Below are 19084 nucleotides of genomic sequence, written 5' to 3'. Positions count from 1 at the left end.
AAGTATACCTTCATCCAGGAATCACAGGATGGGCCGGGGTCATGGCAAACCCATTCACCCTTCTGCTCACCTTGCTGGGTGTGCATCTTGTGGCCACAACTTTCAAAATCTGTGCTTTCAACATACGCAGTTTTGGGAGAGCCAAGGCGACCAACCAGAAAGTCATGGGAGCTCTTGTCCAGGTAAGTCTGTGTGCACACTGTGGAATAAATGCAGTTTAACACCACTTGAACTGCTATGGCTTAGTGCTATGGAATCTTGGGATTTGTAGTTTGGTGAGGCACTAGCAATCTTTGACAAAGAAGACTTTGTAAAACTACAGTTCCCATTATTCCATAGCATTGGACCAGGGCAGTGCATTAATTCTACAGTGTAGGTGCTGCTGAATGAATCATAGAATCATAGAATCAAAGAGTTGGAAGAGACCTCGTGGGCCATCCAGTCCAACCCCCTGCCAAGAAGCAGGAATATTGCATTCAAATCACCCCTGACAGATGGCCATCAAGCCTCTGTTTAAAAGCTTCCAAAGAAGGAGCCTCCACCACACTCCGGGGCAGAGAGTTCCACTGCTGAACGGCTCTCACAGACAGGAAGTTCTTCCTCATGTTAATGAGATGTTCTGATTCTTCTAGGATGAGTGCTAGCTGCCAACACTCCTTGGAAATTAGGGTATGTAGAAGGAGAAATGTGGTATAATGGCTACAGTTTCCGCATTCCCCTTCTCATTTCAAAGTATCACAAAGTTTGGCAGTGACAAGTTGCAAACACAATACATAGGAACAACATTATGATGGAGAATGTTTAAATTAATTATGATGACTTTTTAAATGCTTCAAGTCAATCCCATTTCCTTCAAAATAGTAATGCATCCAAAATCCCAATTTTCAAATGTATACTGTACACCGGGAGCCCCCGGTGGCGCAGTGGATTAAAGCGCTGAGCTGCTGAGCTTGTTGACCAAAAGGTCGCAAGTTCGATTCTGGGGAGCGGCGTGAGCTTCCGCTGTCAGCCCTAGCTTCTGCCAACCTAGCATTTCGAAAACATGCAAATGTGAATAGATCAATAGGTACCGCTCCGGCGGGAAGGTAATGGCACTCAATGCAGTCATGCTGGCCACATGACCTTGGAGGTGTCTATGGATGATGCTGGCTCTTCAGCTTAGAAATGGAGATGAGCACCACACCCCAGAGTCAGACATGACTGGACTTAAGGTCAGGGGACAACCTTTACCTTTACTGTAGCATATAGGGGTTGTGTGCATGTGTGTGTGTGTTAGGAGCAACTTGAGAAACTGCAAGTTGCTTCTGGTGTGAGAGAATTGGCCGTCTGCAAGAACGTTGCCTAGGAGATGCCCGGATGTTTGACGTTTTACCATCCTTATGGGAGTCTTCTCTCATGTCCTGCATGGGGAGCTGGAGCTGACAGAGGGAGCTCAACCTGTTCTCCCCAGATTCAAACAGATGATCTGTTGGTCAGCAGTCCAGCCATCACAAGGGTTTAACCCATAGTGCCATCTGGGGCTCCATAGGTTTGGTGAGCTTTTTTCTGCTTCTGGGATCCTTGAGGAGCTAGGAAGGAAGGAAGGAAGGAAGGAAGGAAGGAAGGAAGGAAGGAAGGAAGGAAGGAAGGAAGGAAGGAAGGAAGGAAAGAAGGAGGGAAGGAAGGAAGGAAGGAAGGAAGGAAGGAAGGAAGGAAGGAAGGAGGGAAGAGGGGAAGGAAGGGGGGAAGGGTGACAGGAAGGGTGGGAGGTAAAAAGAGAGAGAGAGAGAGAGAGAGAAGGCCACTCCAAGTGCCCAGGGTTATAATTGAAATTGGAGGGCGGAATTAGGACATTGCCTCCTCAATATAAATTCTTTCCCCCACTTTAATGTTTCCTTCAGTCATCAAATTTCTATCATTGTAGTAACTTAGGACATTAATGGAGCATTTAGAAGCAGAGTTTAGGCATCCAAAGACAAGGGGCAGCCAAAGTTACCCAGGGAATGTGAACACAACTAACATAGTGATATGACATCCCTTATATAAAATGGCAAAATCAAGGTTTACATTTTGTTTTTATTTTATTTTTTTGTTGGGGTTTTTTTGTTTGTTTTTTGGGTGGGAGGGAAATAATCCTTTTAAGCTCTTGATGGTTGGATCCATGAATACAGAATTTTTGGGTGCAGGAGACTGACTGTACTTTGAGAAACTTACAAAAAGTATCTCCAAGTTCATTATCCATGTTTTCTTTTGAGATTTGAAGCAGCCTACTTTTGGAGGGAATGATCAATAGCTGGAGCATCTCAGCAGGAAAGAGACTCGTCGATAAAAAAAGGCGTCTTTCTACAACCTTTACCTGCTTACTGCTCTTCTTCTCCCAGATCCTTTCTCGGTGTGATATCAGTGCCATTCAAGAAGTGCGCGACTCCAGAGGTGTAGCTATTCAGATGCTGCTGAGGGAGCTGAACAGGTGATAATTCTGATCATAGCTTCCATTTACATCCATTCGAGTGAGAGAGATATATACACACACACACACACACAAACACATACACACACACACACACACATATACACTCTTTTAAGCTTCACTTCGGAAATCTCAGGCCACGAAAAGGACTGAAGTAGGCTTCTAATCCCTGATTATGCCTGATAAACCTTACCTTAATCCAGTGCCCAGAGATATTTTGGACTCTAATTCCTATAATGTATTACCGCTGACAGGGGTTGCAGAGCATATTATCTGGAAGGCCATAGTTAAGGGAAGGTTGTGCTATCTTGTTGTTAGTCACAGGAAGTTTTTATGGTGAGGAGGTGCACAAACACATCCACAAACACAGCACCTGCCACTACAGTCCATTTGGTTTTTGATCATGTCCATTCCCAAAATGGAGCCAAGTGAGTTTGCGGTGTTTGACAGACAAATGTGTGGATAATGAAAGAAAATCATTGTTGGATATTTATGATTGTATATGTACTGCTCAGGAGAATCACTAGGTGGATTTTCTATCGCAGGTTCAAAAATAATTTGGCCTGCTTTGGAAGGGAGGGAGGCATCTGCTCATTGTCAGGAAAGACAATGAGCCAACTTTGCAGTCATCTTCAACAAGTGTATATACAAGCTTCAATCCAAGTTTCAAAGGAGATATCTGGGGTGCTGAATCCTATTATAAAATAGATCATGCTCCACAAGACTCCTTTAAACCTAGCCCGGACTCAAAGTGGATTCACCATAGCACTGAAATGGGAGCTACCAGGAGGCAGGTACAATATAAGGCACAAAAGTGGCATCATGGGCATTTTCTTGTGTGCAGGTATGATCGTTCTCATCGCTATAGCCGCCTGGAGAGCAAGAGGCTTGGCCGAGGCAGCTACAAGGAACAGAACGTCTTTGTGTATCGGTAATGTCCTAAAACTCTATAACCAGATCCAAGTCTGGCCAAATGCATTATATAATGAAAACTAGAAGGCAAACTATGGGTTACCAAATCGAAGTCCTTCCCTTACTCCCTTCAATGCAAGAGCTCCAGCTATCTTTAGAATGGTGTTTTAGCCACACATTCCATAAAACTTACTCAGATTTCCACTATAGTTTATACATGTTAATTTAGGTCACTGTTTCCTTCCAGACTTTTGGACTTACCCAGTTAAAGTGTGCTAGACAGATCTTACTCTCACCAGAATCATATATAGGCAGCCCTCAAGTTACAAACAAGATAGATTCTGTAGGTTTGTTCTTAAATTGAATTTGTATGTATGCCAGAAAGGGAACATTTTTAAGTGCAACTTCAGCCATAGATATAGATATTTTTTTATTTATTTCGAACACTTTTACCCCGCCCTTCTCAACCCCTAGGAGGACTCAGGGCGGCTTCCAATTGGCAACAATTTGATGCCGCATAATAAAATACAAAACAGCAATAATTATGACAGTTAAAAGCATAAAACATTAAGAAATAAAACATTAAAACAATATACTTACAGTCCACTGAGCTATTACCAGTCTAATGGTCATTTATCTAGCCATATGCTATGATTGAGTACTCCCCTTAACTTATCCATAATCCTTTCCCAAGCCATTGTCAATACTTTCAATTGTCCTTTCTGCCTAATTGCCTGAAGGCCTGGTCCCACATCCACATTTTTACCTTCTTTCTAAAAGTGAGGAGGGATGATGATGACCTAATTTCTCCTGGAAATGAATTCCACAGGTGGGGGGCCACCACTGAGAAGGCCCTGTCTCTCGTCCCCGCCAAACATGTTTGAGAAAGAGGTGGGACCAAGAGCAGGGCCTCCCCAGAAGATCTTAAACTCCAAGGTGGGATGTGGAAGGAGACATGTTCGGACAGGTACATATAGATTAGATATAAGCTTTGGGTAGCATAGGGAAGGGTTAACATCCCTGTGGTGTTTTGTTTTGCTGTCCATGCCCCTGTTCAGAAGATTTCACCTCCCTTTCTGTCCCTGTAACAGCAGCAGCAGCAGCAACAACAACAACAACAACAACTTTATTTTTGTACTCCACCCCCATCTCCCTGAAGGGACTGAGGGCGGATTACATGTATACGAGCTGGAACAACATGGTTAAAATATAGCACCTTAAAATATATAAACAACAACATAAAACAACAACATTATAACAAAATATAAAAGCAAAACATCAAACTAATAACCAATAAACTCTGCGATAATAATAAGTTTCTGAGCATGGGTGGGTAGACTGGTGCAAATACAATTGTGAGTATAGGGACGATAGATAAAGTGCATAGGTCATATGGCAGGAGGAGAGATAGAGGGCAGTATAAGATAGAGCATTATAACTTTGGGTACAGAACAATAGTAAAGTGGGAGGACAAGATTTTGGGTACTAGTTGGGGCAAAGCTATCTGAGGAATTGTCTAGTCAAAAGCACAGTGGAACATCCACGTCTTTATAATTGGATTTTGAAAGAAAATTGGCTTATTGTGGAAATAAGGATTGGTGAGAAAGCTTCAATGGAGACCCTCTTTCCCATGAAAACTTTCAGGAGTGAATTTCTCTTCTGAGGGGGAGATTCCTCTCATTTTCTGTTGTCTCACCCCTGTTCTTAACTATGATGTTTGTAACTCGGGAACTGCCTGTAGTTATGTTTGGAATGAATTACTGAAACTATTGAGTCGGTCTTACTCTGATATGATGATTATTATAATTTTTTTTGTCGTGTTAGGAGTGACTTGAGAAACTGCAAGTCGCTTCTGGTGTGAGAGAATTGACCGTCTGCAAGGACGTTGCCCAGGGGATGCCCGGATGTTTTGATGTTTTACGATCCTTGTGGGAGGCTTCTCTCATGTCCCCGCATGAGGAGCTGGAGCTGACAGAGGGAGCTCATCTGCGCTCTCCCCAGATTCGAATCTGGGACCTGTTGGTCTTCAGTCCTGCCGGCACAGGGGTTTAACCCATTGCGCCACCGGGAGCTCCTTATTATTATAATAAATCAATCCCTTTCCATGGAAACTTTTGTGTGCAGAATGATCATTTGTCCTATGAAGGCACATTCAGGAATAAGAGCTTACACACCTGTCTCTGAAGACGCAGGAATAAGTTTGCCTATCTTAGGAAGAACTAGATATGCATATTTATTTTATTATTATTATTTATTTACTTCATTTGTATACCACCATTCTCAGCCCTAAGGCGACTCATAGCGGTTTACAACAAGCAAAAACAAGGCGAACAATCAAGACAAAAATTCAATGCGGCATCAACAAGGTACTTAAAAACAGTTAACACAGAAACAAATTAAACAATTTAACAGTAATAAACATTCAGTGGCATCTCATAACTAGAATCATGATCCAAACTCGTCAGTCGTAGTTCCATTTCCTGAAATTCATTTCACTGCTTATTTAAATGCCTGTTCAAATAACCAGGTTTTCACTTTCCTCCGGAATACCATCAATGAGGGGGCCAATCTGATGTCCGTGGGAAGGGCGTTCCACAGCCGAGGGGCCACCACCGAGCCTGTGTTGCAGGCGGGATCAAGAGCAGGGCCTCCCCAGAAGATCTCAAAGTCCTAGTGGGTTCGTAGGTGGAGATGCAATCAGATAGGTAACTTGGGCCAGAACTTGTGATGGGAATGTAGTGGTATTCTGTTGGGACTGGTGGTAAAAAGACTTAAAGTCCAAATCCTTACTCATCAGAATGGCCTTGGATCAATCACTGCCTCATAGGGTTGTTGTGAGGATAAAAAGGCAGAGAGTTCCTCTGTATGCTGCCTTGATCCGCTTGGCATTAAAGAGGGATAGAAACATCAACTAACAAAGCTACATTATGCTTGCAGTGCATCCTCAATGCCCAGGACTAAATTCACTTTCTCATAGATTGGATCAAGGTAAAAAGTAAAGTAAAGTAAAGTAAAGTTTATTACGGTCGATGCCCAGATCACAACATGGGTACCCAGTCCTGTACATTCACATCAAACTCAAGGGGTTATGTTTTTGCTTGTTGTAAACTTCAACACATTTTAAAACCTAAGCTAAAAAACAAAACAAGTAGTTATTAAAGCCTAACTCAACCCACAAGATCATCCGAATGCAGTCTAAAGAGAGGTAGTGGGGATGGCACCAGGGAGGGGAGAATATCCAACCCTATAAATATCAGTCTATATCTGATTTCCCATCTATATTCCAGAGGAGAAGCTTAGATCTTTAAACCCTCAATCATCAACCGCCGAATTTTAATCGCAGTTGTGCAGAACTTAGCGACGTTGTACGTCACAGCTGAGTTTGTAAAATGAAGATCTGATTTTTGAAGCTAAGTTAGTACTTGGAGGGAAGACTACTAATAAGTACCATTTGCTGTAGTTTATATTCCAAAGGAAGGAACTGGCAAAACCATCTCTGAGTATGTATTGCCTAAGGAAACACTACAAAATTGATGGGGTTACCATAAGATGATAGAGGCACCCAAGCAAATTTTTAAAATAATTGTCTCAAAATGTCCTGAAATATAATAATAATAATAATAATAATAATAATAATACTTTATTTATACGCCACTACCATCTCCCCAAGGGACTCGGTGCGGCTTACATGAGGCCGAGCCCACAATACAACAATACAAGCAATACAAGCAATAACAGATACAATACAAAGCAATTAAAATAAATCTCATACACAAAAAGCATAATATTTGCTATATTTTGAGCCTCCTTTGATCCTTTCAGCCCAAAATGGCCCCGGAGAGGCAAAAACATCACTACTAGAAATGATTTGGGGAACTGGAGCAATTTTTAATGGATTTCCCAGAGGCCACACTTTGCTGCCAACATTAAGACTTCCAGAGGGAGGGATCCTAGTGTAAGCTTTTGAACCATGAAACTTCTTGGATGCTGTGTCTTTTTGTCTCTCCTTCTCCCCAACTGCCAGGATGGATGTTGTATCTGTTACTGACTGGCGGCAATTTGAGGATGGGAAGATGGGAAACTCTGATGCCTTTGTTAGGGGGCCATTTGCGGCTCGCTTCCACTCTTCATTGACAGGTAATGCCTAGTTTCTCTATGAGAAAGTTCTAATATGGATCCATAGATTATGGATACCAACATCCTTATATGCTCAAGTCCTATGATATATACTGGTGTAGTAAAATGGTGTCACTTATACAAAATGATCAAATCAAACTATTGCTTTTGGGGTTTTTCCTCCAAATATTTTCAAGCCATGGATCATTGAAGAATACAGAATGCAGACAACACAGAAATGCTGGACCACTCTCACAACCACCATGTCAGACAACACAGAGAAGCCATTTTTAAAAGCAGGACATATTGTAATGGCACTCATAGATACACTTCAAGATGTACTACCCATATAATTACTAGCGACTCTGACTAAAATAAAAGCATGTGGACAATTTCAACAGAAAGGAGGAAACCATGAAAATGAACAAAATCTGGCTACCAGTATTAAAGAACTCTAAAATTGCAACAGCACAACAACAGAGAGGAAACAAACAAGGACATCTAATTACCTCTCAACAAAAGTTTGCCCCAGGCACAGTCAGGCCATTGTATGCTAATCAAGGTGGCCAGTTGAAACATTCACACCTAGCTACAGCAGACAAGAGTCCTTTCATTCCACAGATATATAAACCCTTTTGCCTAGTTCCAACAGACCTCACTACCTCTGAGGATGCTTGCCATAGATGCAGGTGAAACGTCAGGAGAGAATGCCTCTAGAACATGGCCATATAGCCCGAAAAAACCTACAACAACCCAGTGATTCCGGCCATGAAAGCCTTCGACAATACATTGTCCTTTCAGCTGCCAATATAAATTACACTAGATAATAAAATCTAAGTGATTTGTTTAGCTAATTTTACTATTTCACCAAATTAGTTCTCTTGCTGTAGTTTCTTACTAAATTGATGTAAAGTACCATTGCTCCAAATATGCCTTTTTACATTTAAAATATACACACTATTTCTGGAATTTGATCAGTCCATTCCCACTGGCACTTTTGTCATTTTCTCATCCATCAGTACTAAAAACTTGTGTGGGTTTGTGTGTTTTTAAAGAACACTATATTCACTGTTCATTTTGTGCGTTCTGCAGAACAGGCATCCTCAAACTGTGGCCTGCCAGCTGTTTGGGCCTCCAAATCCTAGAATTCCTGACCATTGAGCAAGCTAGTTAGGGCTTCTGGGAGTTGGAGGCCCAAACAGCTGGAGGGATGCAGTTTGACGAGGACTCCTGCAGAGCAGTGTTTCTTAAACTCTGTTCCTCCAGATGTTTTGGACTTCCGCTGCCACAATTCCTAACAGCTGGTAAGCTTGCTGGGATTTCTGGGAGCTGAAGTCCAAAACACCTGTAGGAGCTCAGTTTGAGAAACACTGCTCTAGAACCTTTAAGACTAACAGGGAAAAAGAAATTTCTAGTATAAACTCTTATAATCATAGAATCATAGACCTGGAAGAGACCTCGTGGGCCATCCAGTCCAACCCCCTGCCAAGAAGCAGGAAAATTGCATTCAAAGCACCCCCAACAGATGGCCATCCAGCCTCTGTTTAAAAGCTTCCAAGGAAGAAGCCTCCAGCACCCTCTGGGGCAGAGAGTTCCACTGCTGAACAGCTCTCACAGTCAGGAAATTCTTCCTCATGTTCAGGTGGAATCTCCTTTCTTGTAGTTTGAAGCCATTGTTCCACGTCCTAGTCTCCAGGACAGCAAAAAACAAGCTTATTTCCTCCTCCCTATGACTTCCTCTCACATATTTATTATTTATTTATTATTTATTTACGACATTTATATGCTGCTCTTCTCACCCCGAAGGGGACTCAGAGTGGCTCACAAGGTATATATACATACAATATATTATTAACATAGTACAATATCAGTATTAAATATTCCTATATTGCACTATATCAATTATACATGGCCCTCATCATGTCTCCTCTCAGCCGTTTTCTTATTCAGGCTAAACATGCCCACTGATGAAAATAATGGACTGTAGAGTATAAGTTGGGGTTGATTCAATTTGTTAATGCAGAACTCGTGCAAAGGTGGCTCAACCCATTACGCAAAGTAAGCCTTTGCAGTATAGTTGATTTTGCCCAGGGGCGTTCTTGAGGCGCTCTTGGGGGAAAATAGACCTTGACATATGCGAGTTGTAGTTACTGGGATGTATAGTTCACCTACAATCAAAGAGCATTCTGAAGTCCACCAATGATAAAATTGAACCAAATATGGCACACAGAACTCCCACGACGAACAGAAAAATATATATCAGTGATTGGTTGGGGGAGGGGGTGCCAAAAGACTGTTTGTTTACCATTGAAAATTACCTAGGGCCGCATCTGAACTTGTGCATTCAGACAGCCAGGCATGTAGCCGGGGGGGGGGGGGGGGGGGGCTTGAGGGGCTTCAGCCCCCCTCCTCCGAAATTTTCATGGTGGTTCGCAAAAAGGCCTTACTGGTACATTATTTAAACTGTTATGTTTATTCATATCATGATCTGATCACCATGCTCAATATATCCCATATGCATGGGGGTATTGGGGTAATGATACAAAAGGTTTGCTAGGCTAGACCCTCTTTCACTCAGACTCAGCCCCCATCCCAACCCCCCCCCCTGAAAAAAATTTAGCCCCCCCCCCCCCAAACGAAATCCTGGCTACGGGCCTGCAGAGAGCTGATTGTACTTTTACACCGAAAACAGAATTACACGACTATCCCTTTTAGTAATACATATACAATTCTTTCCCTACATCTGAACCACCATTGTGCAACTAAAGCCATCCTGGATTTTGTGCTCATAGTACATCATGCTAGTCCTCGTGAAGCTGCCCGTGAGCTGAACCTGCTGTTTGATATGTGCGAGGAATTGATGGAGCAGTGGAAAACTGAGGTACCTTTTGGAGGTGGGGATGGAGACGGCTGCTAACTGAATAAATACTAACCATACTTTCTCAATTGGCTCCTGACATGACAAAAAAAAAATCACTTTCCCCACTTGCGTCTGGGCAGAATGTGATGGTGCTGGGAGACCTAAATGCTGCTGGTGCCTACATCCCAGCAAATGCTTGGGCCGGGATCCGCCTGCGGCATGACCTTGGCTTTCACTGGCTCATCAGCGACATGGAGGACACCACAGTGAGCCACCGGACCTGCTGTGCCTATGACAGGTACTGAACCTAAGCACTCAGATCAGGCTAACCTTTTTCTCCAAAGTCAGTGTTCTCACTAGTCACAAAAGCAGTTCTAGGTTCTTGTGGGTTTTTTCGGGCTATAGGGCCATGTTCTAGAGGCATTTCTCCTGACGTTTCGCCTGCATCTATGGCAAACATCCTCACTACCTCTAAGGATGGTTGCCATAGATGCAGGCGAAACGTCAGGAGAAATGCCTCTAGAACATGGCCCTATAGCCCGAAAAAACCCACAAGAACCTAGTGATTCCAGCCATGAAAGCCTTCAACAATACAAAAGCAGTTCTGTCGTGACCATTCCTGCAGAAAAAATGGGAAACCTGTGGCCCTCCAAATGGCAGTAAACAACTACTTTTGCTCATCCTGGGAGAATCTGGTTTCACCTTGTGGTATCACTCAGCGAGTGCAAACTGCATCAGGTGACACCGTTGGGAAAGGTGAGACCAAGATTACTATCTGTAGATTTTTGTGTAGTGTTTCAGCAGAATTTTTTCTATTTGTGTCAAAATATCCCCGTAGTTAGATATAATCACAAAAACATTTTTGTAAACCCACCTTCCAAGTACCGTAAACATCTATGCAAATTTACTTGCTGAAACTCCTTTAATTCTTATGTACTTTAATACTTTATTTATATTCTGCTTTATCTCCCCAGAAGGACTCAGAGCAGATTACAGTTTTACATATATAAGGCAAACATTCATTGCCTTTTTACACACAAAAAAACCAAAAACGACATATAATAAACAGAAAGAAGTAAAGGCCTTCCTGTCCATCTCTGGCATTTGGAGACGATGCTCAACTCTGGCCATAGGGAGGTGCTCTTGTTCTATTTTTCCATGCCAAGGAGCCTGTTGTCCATAGACTTCTCCAATTGTGTTGTTGCCGGCATGTCTGCATGGGGCACCTTTTTAAAAAAATAAGTATTTTTATTAGTTTTTATTTTACAAGTTTACATTAAAAACATGGGGTAAATACTAGGCCTGTTTGATCAAGAAAAAATTTGTTTCTAAATTCGATTCTTAATTGGGGTGTTTTTTTGTTTCGATATTTAAAATATTTACAAAACTTTCCAAAAAAATGTTTTGTTATTTACGAATTTTCGTTATTATTTACAAAACATTTTAGAAAAAAAATTTTTCTTGATCAAACAGGCTAAGTGTGAATGTTGCAGTAATGGTCACCTTGATTAGCATTGAATGGCTTTCTCCCACCCTGGACATTCCATAGATAATATTAGATGATATATAACTCACCATTTGCCTAGTTTCCAACAGACCTCTGAGGATGCCTGCCATAGATGTGGGCAAAATGTCAGGAGAGAATGCTTCTGGAACATGGTCATACAGCCCTGAAAAGTCACACAAGCCGGATGGCGCGCGGAGGCCGCTTGTGAGCGCGCGCGCGCCATCCAATGGGCTCCGGAGGAAGAGGAGGAGCCAGAGCCGGATGGCGCGCGGAGGCCGCTTGTGAGCCCGCGCGCGCCATCCAATGGGCTCCGGCTCCTGCGCCCCCCTCCTCCTCCTCCTCCTCCTCCTCTTCCTCCCAGCTGGGAGGAAGAGGAGGAGGAGGAGGAGGAGGAGGGGGGCGCAGGAGCCAGAGCCGGATGGCGCGCGGAGGCCGCTTGTGAGCGCGCGCGCGCGCCATCCAATGGGCTCCGGAGGAAGAGGAGGAGCCAGAGCCGGATGGCGCGCGGAGGCCGCTTGTGAGCCCGCGCGCGCCATCCAATGGGCTCCGGCTCCTGCGCCCCCCTCCTCCTCCTCCTCCTCCTCCTCTTCCTCCCAGCTGGGAGGAAGAGGAGGAGGAGGAGGAGGAGGAGGGGGGCGCAGGAGCCAGAGCCGGATGGCGCGCGGAGGCCGCTTGTGAGCGCGCGCGCGCGCCATCCAATGGGCTCCGGAGGAAGAGGAGGAGCCAGAGCCGGATGGCGCGCTCAGCAGCAGCCTCCATGCCATTAACGAGCGGAGCTTCAGCTCGTAAAATACATGGGGCTGCTGCTTCGATATTTTTAAACCCTTCCGGGTTTAAAAATATGTTTTGATATCGCTTCGGATATGCAAAAAATAACGATTTTAATACGAAATAACGAATTAACGAAACGAAACCGACAGGCCTAGTAAATACAATAGGGTGTTGTGAGGGAAAGGTGAGTAGAGAGAGGGGAATGGGGGAGGGAGATGGGAGGGGGAGGAAAGATACAGAAAGGGGAAGCGGGGGTTGGGGTTGGGTAAGTCGGGTACTTCCAGGTTCGCCCAGGGATGACTCCTACAATTGATGTTTACGTACATCTACAGGTATGTATACCAGGTGTACTCTTCTATTTGTTTATCCTTATACATAGATTTGTTCTGACATGCTTTTTTGTCTCCTTACTTGGTTAGCTTTACCGGTTTTCTCGTTTGATTAGTCCTTGGATTTCATCTATAAGTCCTTTATATACATCTCTTTATTTTCCCCCTTTATAAATTCTAACACTACTTTCCAGTCAGTTCTTTAAGGTTTTGTGTAGTTCTGAGAGATTCTCTGCGTCAATATATCCATGTTTATTATATCCATTATTTTGGTAACCCATTGGTTCTTGGTTGGAATATCTTTGTTTTTCCACATTTTTGCTAAAGTCATCCTCGCGGCTGCTATTAGGTAAAAAAATATCCTATCTTCGTTCTTTTCTAATTTGAAGTCTAGTAGCCCTAACAATAGTGTTTCTGGTTCCGGTTCAAATTTTATGTTCAGTATTTTTCTATCATCCTATGTATTTGTGACCAGAAATTTTTAACTTTTCTACAGTTCCACCACATATGGATGAATATACCTTTCTCTTTTCCACATTTCCAACACCAATCTTTTGTTTTATCTTTGGTGATTTTTGCGAGTATCTTTGGTGTTAGGTACCATCTGTAGAAGATCTTGTACCAGTTCTCTTTAAGGTCTGTAGCGTATGTGTATTTGATTTTTTTTTTGCCAAATTTCATCTCAATCTGCTAGGGGTATGGAACAACCTATGTCTCTTGACCAGTTTATCATGTTATTTTTTTATTTGCTCGGTTTCTGTGGCCCATATTAGAAGTTGATTATAGATTTTTCTTATAATTTTTGTGTCAGTGGTTAGTATTCTGTCCCAGAAGGTTTTGCATGGGGCACCCTTTTTTCCTCCTCTCTGAGATGGTACCTATTGATCTACTCGTATTACATGCTTTCAAACTGCTAGGTAGTCAGAAGCTAGGGCTGACAGAAGGGAGCTCACCCTGACTGGCGCCTTTGAACTGCTAACCTTCCAATCAGCAGATATCCTGCAGCTAGTGGTTTAACACACTGTACTATCGTGGCCCAGAGCTATCATTATTATCTAATTACAATTATGATTCAAATCATATTTTTATCCTGAAAGCATTGCAAGTATTCTGTTATTTTGGTTACAGCTGTTTTTTTATACATATAATTGACAATTTTGCCAAAATTTCTGGTATTTTGACTACAATAGTGTGGTATGGAGTAAGTCCATTAAGGAAACATACATGTGAGCTGGTTCAGTGGGAGTGTGTGAACTACAAATCCTTTAAGCAAGTCCATGGTCCATTCCCCTCCAAACAGCACCAGGATGTAGACTGGGTCATGGGGGCTCTGTGTGCCAAGTTTGGTCTTTATCGGTCTTTGTTGGGGGCTGCAGTGGTCTCAGGAAGTGAGTGGAGGTACTTCAAGTCCCATCATCCGTGGTCCATCCTCTGTGAAACAGCACCAGGATGTAGACTGGGTCATGTGGGCTCTGTGTGCCAAGTTTGGTCTTGATCAGTCATTGGATGAGGGTCGCAGCAGTCTCGGGAAGTGACTGAAGGTACTTCGTCTCATCATCCATGGTCCATCCTCCTCGAAATTGCACCAGGATGCAGAGTGGGTCATGGGGGTTATGGGGCTCTTTATCAGTCTTTGTTGGGGGCCACAGTGGTCTGTGGGAACCAAAGCGTTTGAAAGTACGCTTTCAAATCCCATCATCCATTGTCTGTCCTCCCCCAAACCTCACCAGGATGTAAAGGGGGTCATGGGGGTTATGTGTGCCAAGTTTGGTCCAGGTCCATCACCCGTGCTGGTCACAGTGGCCTGTGAAAGTGGCAGCCAATCAGAAAGCTGCCACAGACACCACCCTCCCTCTGCATACAAACACTGACTTTTATTATTGACATAGATAGATTGCCAATTTTGCCAAAATTTCTGGTATTTTGACTACAATAGTGTGGTATGGAATAAGTCCATTGAGGAAACACTACGAGATACTGAATTAAGTGACCCCAACCCTAGTGATCTCACTGGCCAGAACTGGTAGAAACTGAAGTATAACAAACATTTGGAGAGCTACAGGTATCCCTCCCCTACTTTTGGATAAGACAACTACAAATGAAATCTGAAAAACAGGACAGCGCTAGTTGATTGTCCAGTTTGACTTGCAGTCTTTCTCAAGCCTTGCTCTTCTCTGTATCAAGCTGGAGACCAGATAGAAATGCAACATTAGAGCAGAAGGAAACACTGTTGTATCTGTCACAGGCCGGTCCATCAAAACCCTGTTCAGCTATTGACTTCTGCTTTCTGTGATAAGACATTAGCCACCTTCATATTATACACTTGTTAGATGTAGAGCAAGGTATTTCCAACCTGATGTAGTTTTTTCTTTTCTTGCTAGGATCATAGTCCATGGAGAAGAGCTGCTTGGTGCTGTTGTGCCCAGATCAGCCAAGGCTTTCAATTTTACGCAAGCACTTGGACTATCTGAAGAAGAGGTAGGTGAAATGATGGGCTCCCTTGAAAGCAAATGCAAAGAAACATGCAATGGCTGCTGTGCAAATAGTTATGCTGAATTTGATGGGAAGAGACCTAAATGATCTAAACTATCTCATTTCTACAGGCTCTAGGAATCAGTGACCATTATCCTGTGGAGGTGAACTTGCGGCTTGCACCTAAAGCCCAGCGAGAGCTCTGAATCTTCAGTTTCCCTGCTGTTCCTCAAGATCTCACAGGCAAAACAAAGGGACTGGGGCTTTGCCCAGGGTTATCCCAGTTTTTCAAATATCATGGAGAGTGAACCACTTTGGGACAGATTTCTTGCTTGGCCCCTAAACATAAAAGGTAAAGATGTATTGTTGAAGGCTTTCATGGCCGGAATCACTGGGTTGTTGTAGGTTTTTTCGGGCTGTATGGCCATGGTCTAGAGGCATTCTCTCCTGACGTTTCGCCTGCATCTATGGCAAGCATCCTCAGAGGTAGTGAGGTCTGTTGGAACTAGGAAAAAGGGTTTATATATCTGTGGAATGACCAGGGTGAGACAAAGGACTCTTGTCTGTTGGAGCTAGGTGTGAATGTTTCAACTGACCACCTTGATTAGCATACAATGGGCTGACTGTGCCTGGAGCAAACCTTTGTTGGGAGGTGATTAGATGTCCTTGTTTGTTTCCTCTCTGTTATTGTGCTGTTGTAATTACACAGAGAAGCCATTGAAATCCACAAGCATGTAGACAATTTCAACAGAAAGGAGGAAACCATGAAAATGAACAAAATCTGACTAATTAAAAAAACTCTAAAATTACAACAGCACAACAGAGAGGAAACAATCAAGGACATCTAATCACCTCTCAACAAAAGATTGCCCCAGGTACCAATAAGCCACACCAAACAACTGCCAGGCCATCAAATGCTAATCAAGGTGGTTAGTTGAAACATTCACACCTAGCTCCAGCAGTCAAGAGTCCTTTGTCCAACCCTGGTCATTCCACAGATATATAAAACCTTTTTCCTAGTTCCAACAGACCTCACTACCTCTGAGGATGCTTGCCATAGATGCAGGCGAAACGTCAGGAGAGAATGCCTCTAGACCATGGCCATACAGCCCGAAAAAACCTACAACAACCCATAAAAGGTAAAGGATTTCTCCGATATTAAGTCTAGTCGTGTCCGACTCTGAGAGGTGGTGATCATCTAAATTCCTAAACCAAAGAGCCGGACAGTCCACATGACTACAGAGGGCTGTTACCGTTCCACAGAAGCAGTACCTATTGATCTACTCACATTTGCAATTTTGGAACTGCTAGGTTGGCAGAAGCTGGGGCCAACAACAGGAGCTCATCCCACTCCCTGGATTCAAACTGTCAACTTTTCAGTCAACAAGTTCAGCAGCACAGCTGTTTAACCCACTACCTCAGGGGTCTTCAAACTTTTTAAACAGAGGGCCAGGTCACAGTCCCTCAAACTCTTGGAGGACCGGATTATAATTTGAAAAAAACATGAATTCCTATGCACACTGCACATATCTTATTTGTAGTGCAAAAAACACTTTAAAACAATACAATAATTAAAATGAAGAAAAGTTTTAACAAATATAAATTTATTAGTATTTCAATAGGAAGTGTGGACCTGTTTTTGGCTGATGAGATAGGATTGTTGTTGTTGTATGCTTTCAAGTGGTTTCAGACTTAGGTTGATCCTGAGCAAGGGCTGGGTAAATGACCTTGGAGGGCCGTATCCGGGCCCTGGGCCTTAGTTTGAGGACCCCTGCACTACACCAACAGCGCTGCCCCCCGCCCCAAAACATAGAACAGTCCAAATCTAATCGCCATCTGTATGTATACAAAATTATTCCAAGGCTCAGGTCTTTTTCTTGCTTTTCAGACTAATGGATTAAAAGTGTTCATTTCTCAGAAAAGTTTTTATACTCCCATTTTTCTTTACATTTTCATGAAGCATAATGATTCTTTAATATCCATGAAGAGTCTGGTATCAAAGCTCTCAAAACCGTTATGTGAAAGCATGTACCGGTTCTCCACACTCAAAAATTAAGTAGGAAAGCCTGTCTAAAGGATAGTTTTGATGTAAACCAGGGGTGTCAAACTCATTTTCATTGAGGGCCACAAAGGACTGTTGACTCCATAGATGGAGGATCCATGGATACAGAGGGCTAACTATGATTTCTTTACATAGTAGGACCTCACTACCTCTGAGGATGCTTGCCATAGATGCAGGCGAAAAGTCAGAAGAGAATGCCTCTAGACCATGGCCATACAGCCCAAAAAAACCTACAACCCAATGCTTTTTTTCCCACTCAGTTTGGCTCTCCAGATGTTATTGAACGACAGCTCTCATCACTTTCGATTATCTGCCATGTGGATTGGGGAAAATGGGAATTGCAACCCAAGAGCACTTGTATCTCTGAGGTTGGGGAAAGATTAAAGGACATTTTTAAGTCAGACATCATATCCATAAGGTGTTGGAACAAGTGCCAACTTTGCAATATGGCAGGGGTCCTCAAACCTAAGCGGAGGGCCAGTTTGTGGTCCCTCAAGACTATTGGGGGGGGGGGGGATGGACCATAATTTTAAATATATATTAACCAATTCCTATGCACACATATTTGTAGTGCAACTATACATGAAAGAATACAATATTCAGAATGAAGAACCATTTTAACCAACATACATGTATCAGTATTTCAATGAGAAGTGTGGGCCTACTTTTGGCTGATGACAGACAAGTTAATGGGGATGGTTTTTGTTGTGTGCTTTCAAAGTTGTTTTAAGACTTAGGGTGACCCTCAGTTTAAAGCAGTAGTTTCCAAATTGTGGTCCACAGACCACCAGTGATCCACAAGAACTAAAATACGGGCAGTAGCTTCATCGGGTTGTTGTAGGTTTTTCCGGGCTATATGGCCATGTTCTAGAGGCATTTTCTCCTGACGTTTTGCCTGCATCTATGGCAAGCATCCTCAGAGGTAGTGAGATCTGTTGGAAGTAGGAAAATGGGTTTATATATCTGTGGAATGACCAGGGTGGGACAAAGGACTTTTGTCTGCTGCAGCTAGGTGTGAATGTTTCAGCTGACCACCTTGATTAGCATTTAATGGTTTGGAAGTGCCTAGGGGGAAATCTTTTGTTGAGAGTGATTTGATGTGCCTGATTGTTTACTCTCTGTTGTTTTGCTGTTGTTATTTTTGAGTTTTTTAATAAGGGGATTTTGTTCATTTTCATGGTTTCCTTTCTGGTTGAAATTGTCCACATGCTTGTGGATTTCAATGGCTTCTCTGTGTAGTCTGACATGGTGGTTGTGAGAGTGGTCCAGTATTTCCGTGTTCTCAAATAATATGCTGTGTCCAGGTTGGTTCATCAGGTGCTCTGCTATGGCTGACTTCTCTGGTTGAAGTAGTCTGCAGTGCCTTTCATGTCCCTTGATTCGTGTTTGGGCAATGCTGCGTTTGGTGGTCCCTATGTAGACTTGTCCACAGCTGCATAGTACACGGTAGACTCCTGCAGAGGTGAGAGGATCCCTCTTGTCCTTTGCTGAATATAGCATTTGTTGGATGTTCTTGGTGGGTCTGTAGGTGGTTTGTATGTTGTGTTTCCTCATCAGCTTCCCTATGCGGTTAGTGGTTCCCTTGATGTATGGCAAGAACACTTTT

The 19084-nt window shown here is 43.1% G+C and overlaps 1 protein-coding gene across 1 annotated transcript; it reads left to right on the top strand.

Moving 5' to 3' along the window:
- Positions 1 to 13: 13 nt before the first annotated feature.
- On the top strand, positions 14 to 16058 carry LOC132765468 (deoxyribonuclease gamma-like). The gene is made up of 8 exons (XM_067464837.1): positions 14 to 182; positions 2361 to 2449; positions 3294 to 3380; positions 7386 to 7498; positions 10246 to 10358; positions 10478 to 10635; positions 15326 to 15422; positions 15548 to 16058. The coding sequence occupies exons 1-8, from the start codon at positions 42 to 44 to the stop codon at positions 15620 to 15622; spliced, it is 873 nt and encodes a 290-aa protein (XP_067320938.1). The 5' UTR covers positions 14 to 41; the 3' UTR covers positions 15623 to 16058.
- Positions 16059 to 19084: the final 3026 nt, after the last annotated feature.

The sequence above is a fragment of the Anolis sagrei genome, chromosome 2 (assembly GCF_037176765.1).
Source record: "Anolis sagrei isolate rAnoSag1 chromosome 2, rAnoSag1.mat, whole genome shotgun sequence".
NCBI lineage: Eukaryota > Metazoa > Chordata > Lepidosauria > Squamata > Dactyloidae > Anolis > Anolis sagrei.
The sequence above is the reverse complement of the archived record's forward strand: the minus strand, read 5'-3'. Positions and strand labels throughout refer to the sequence as shown.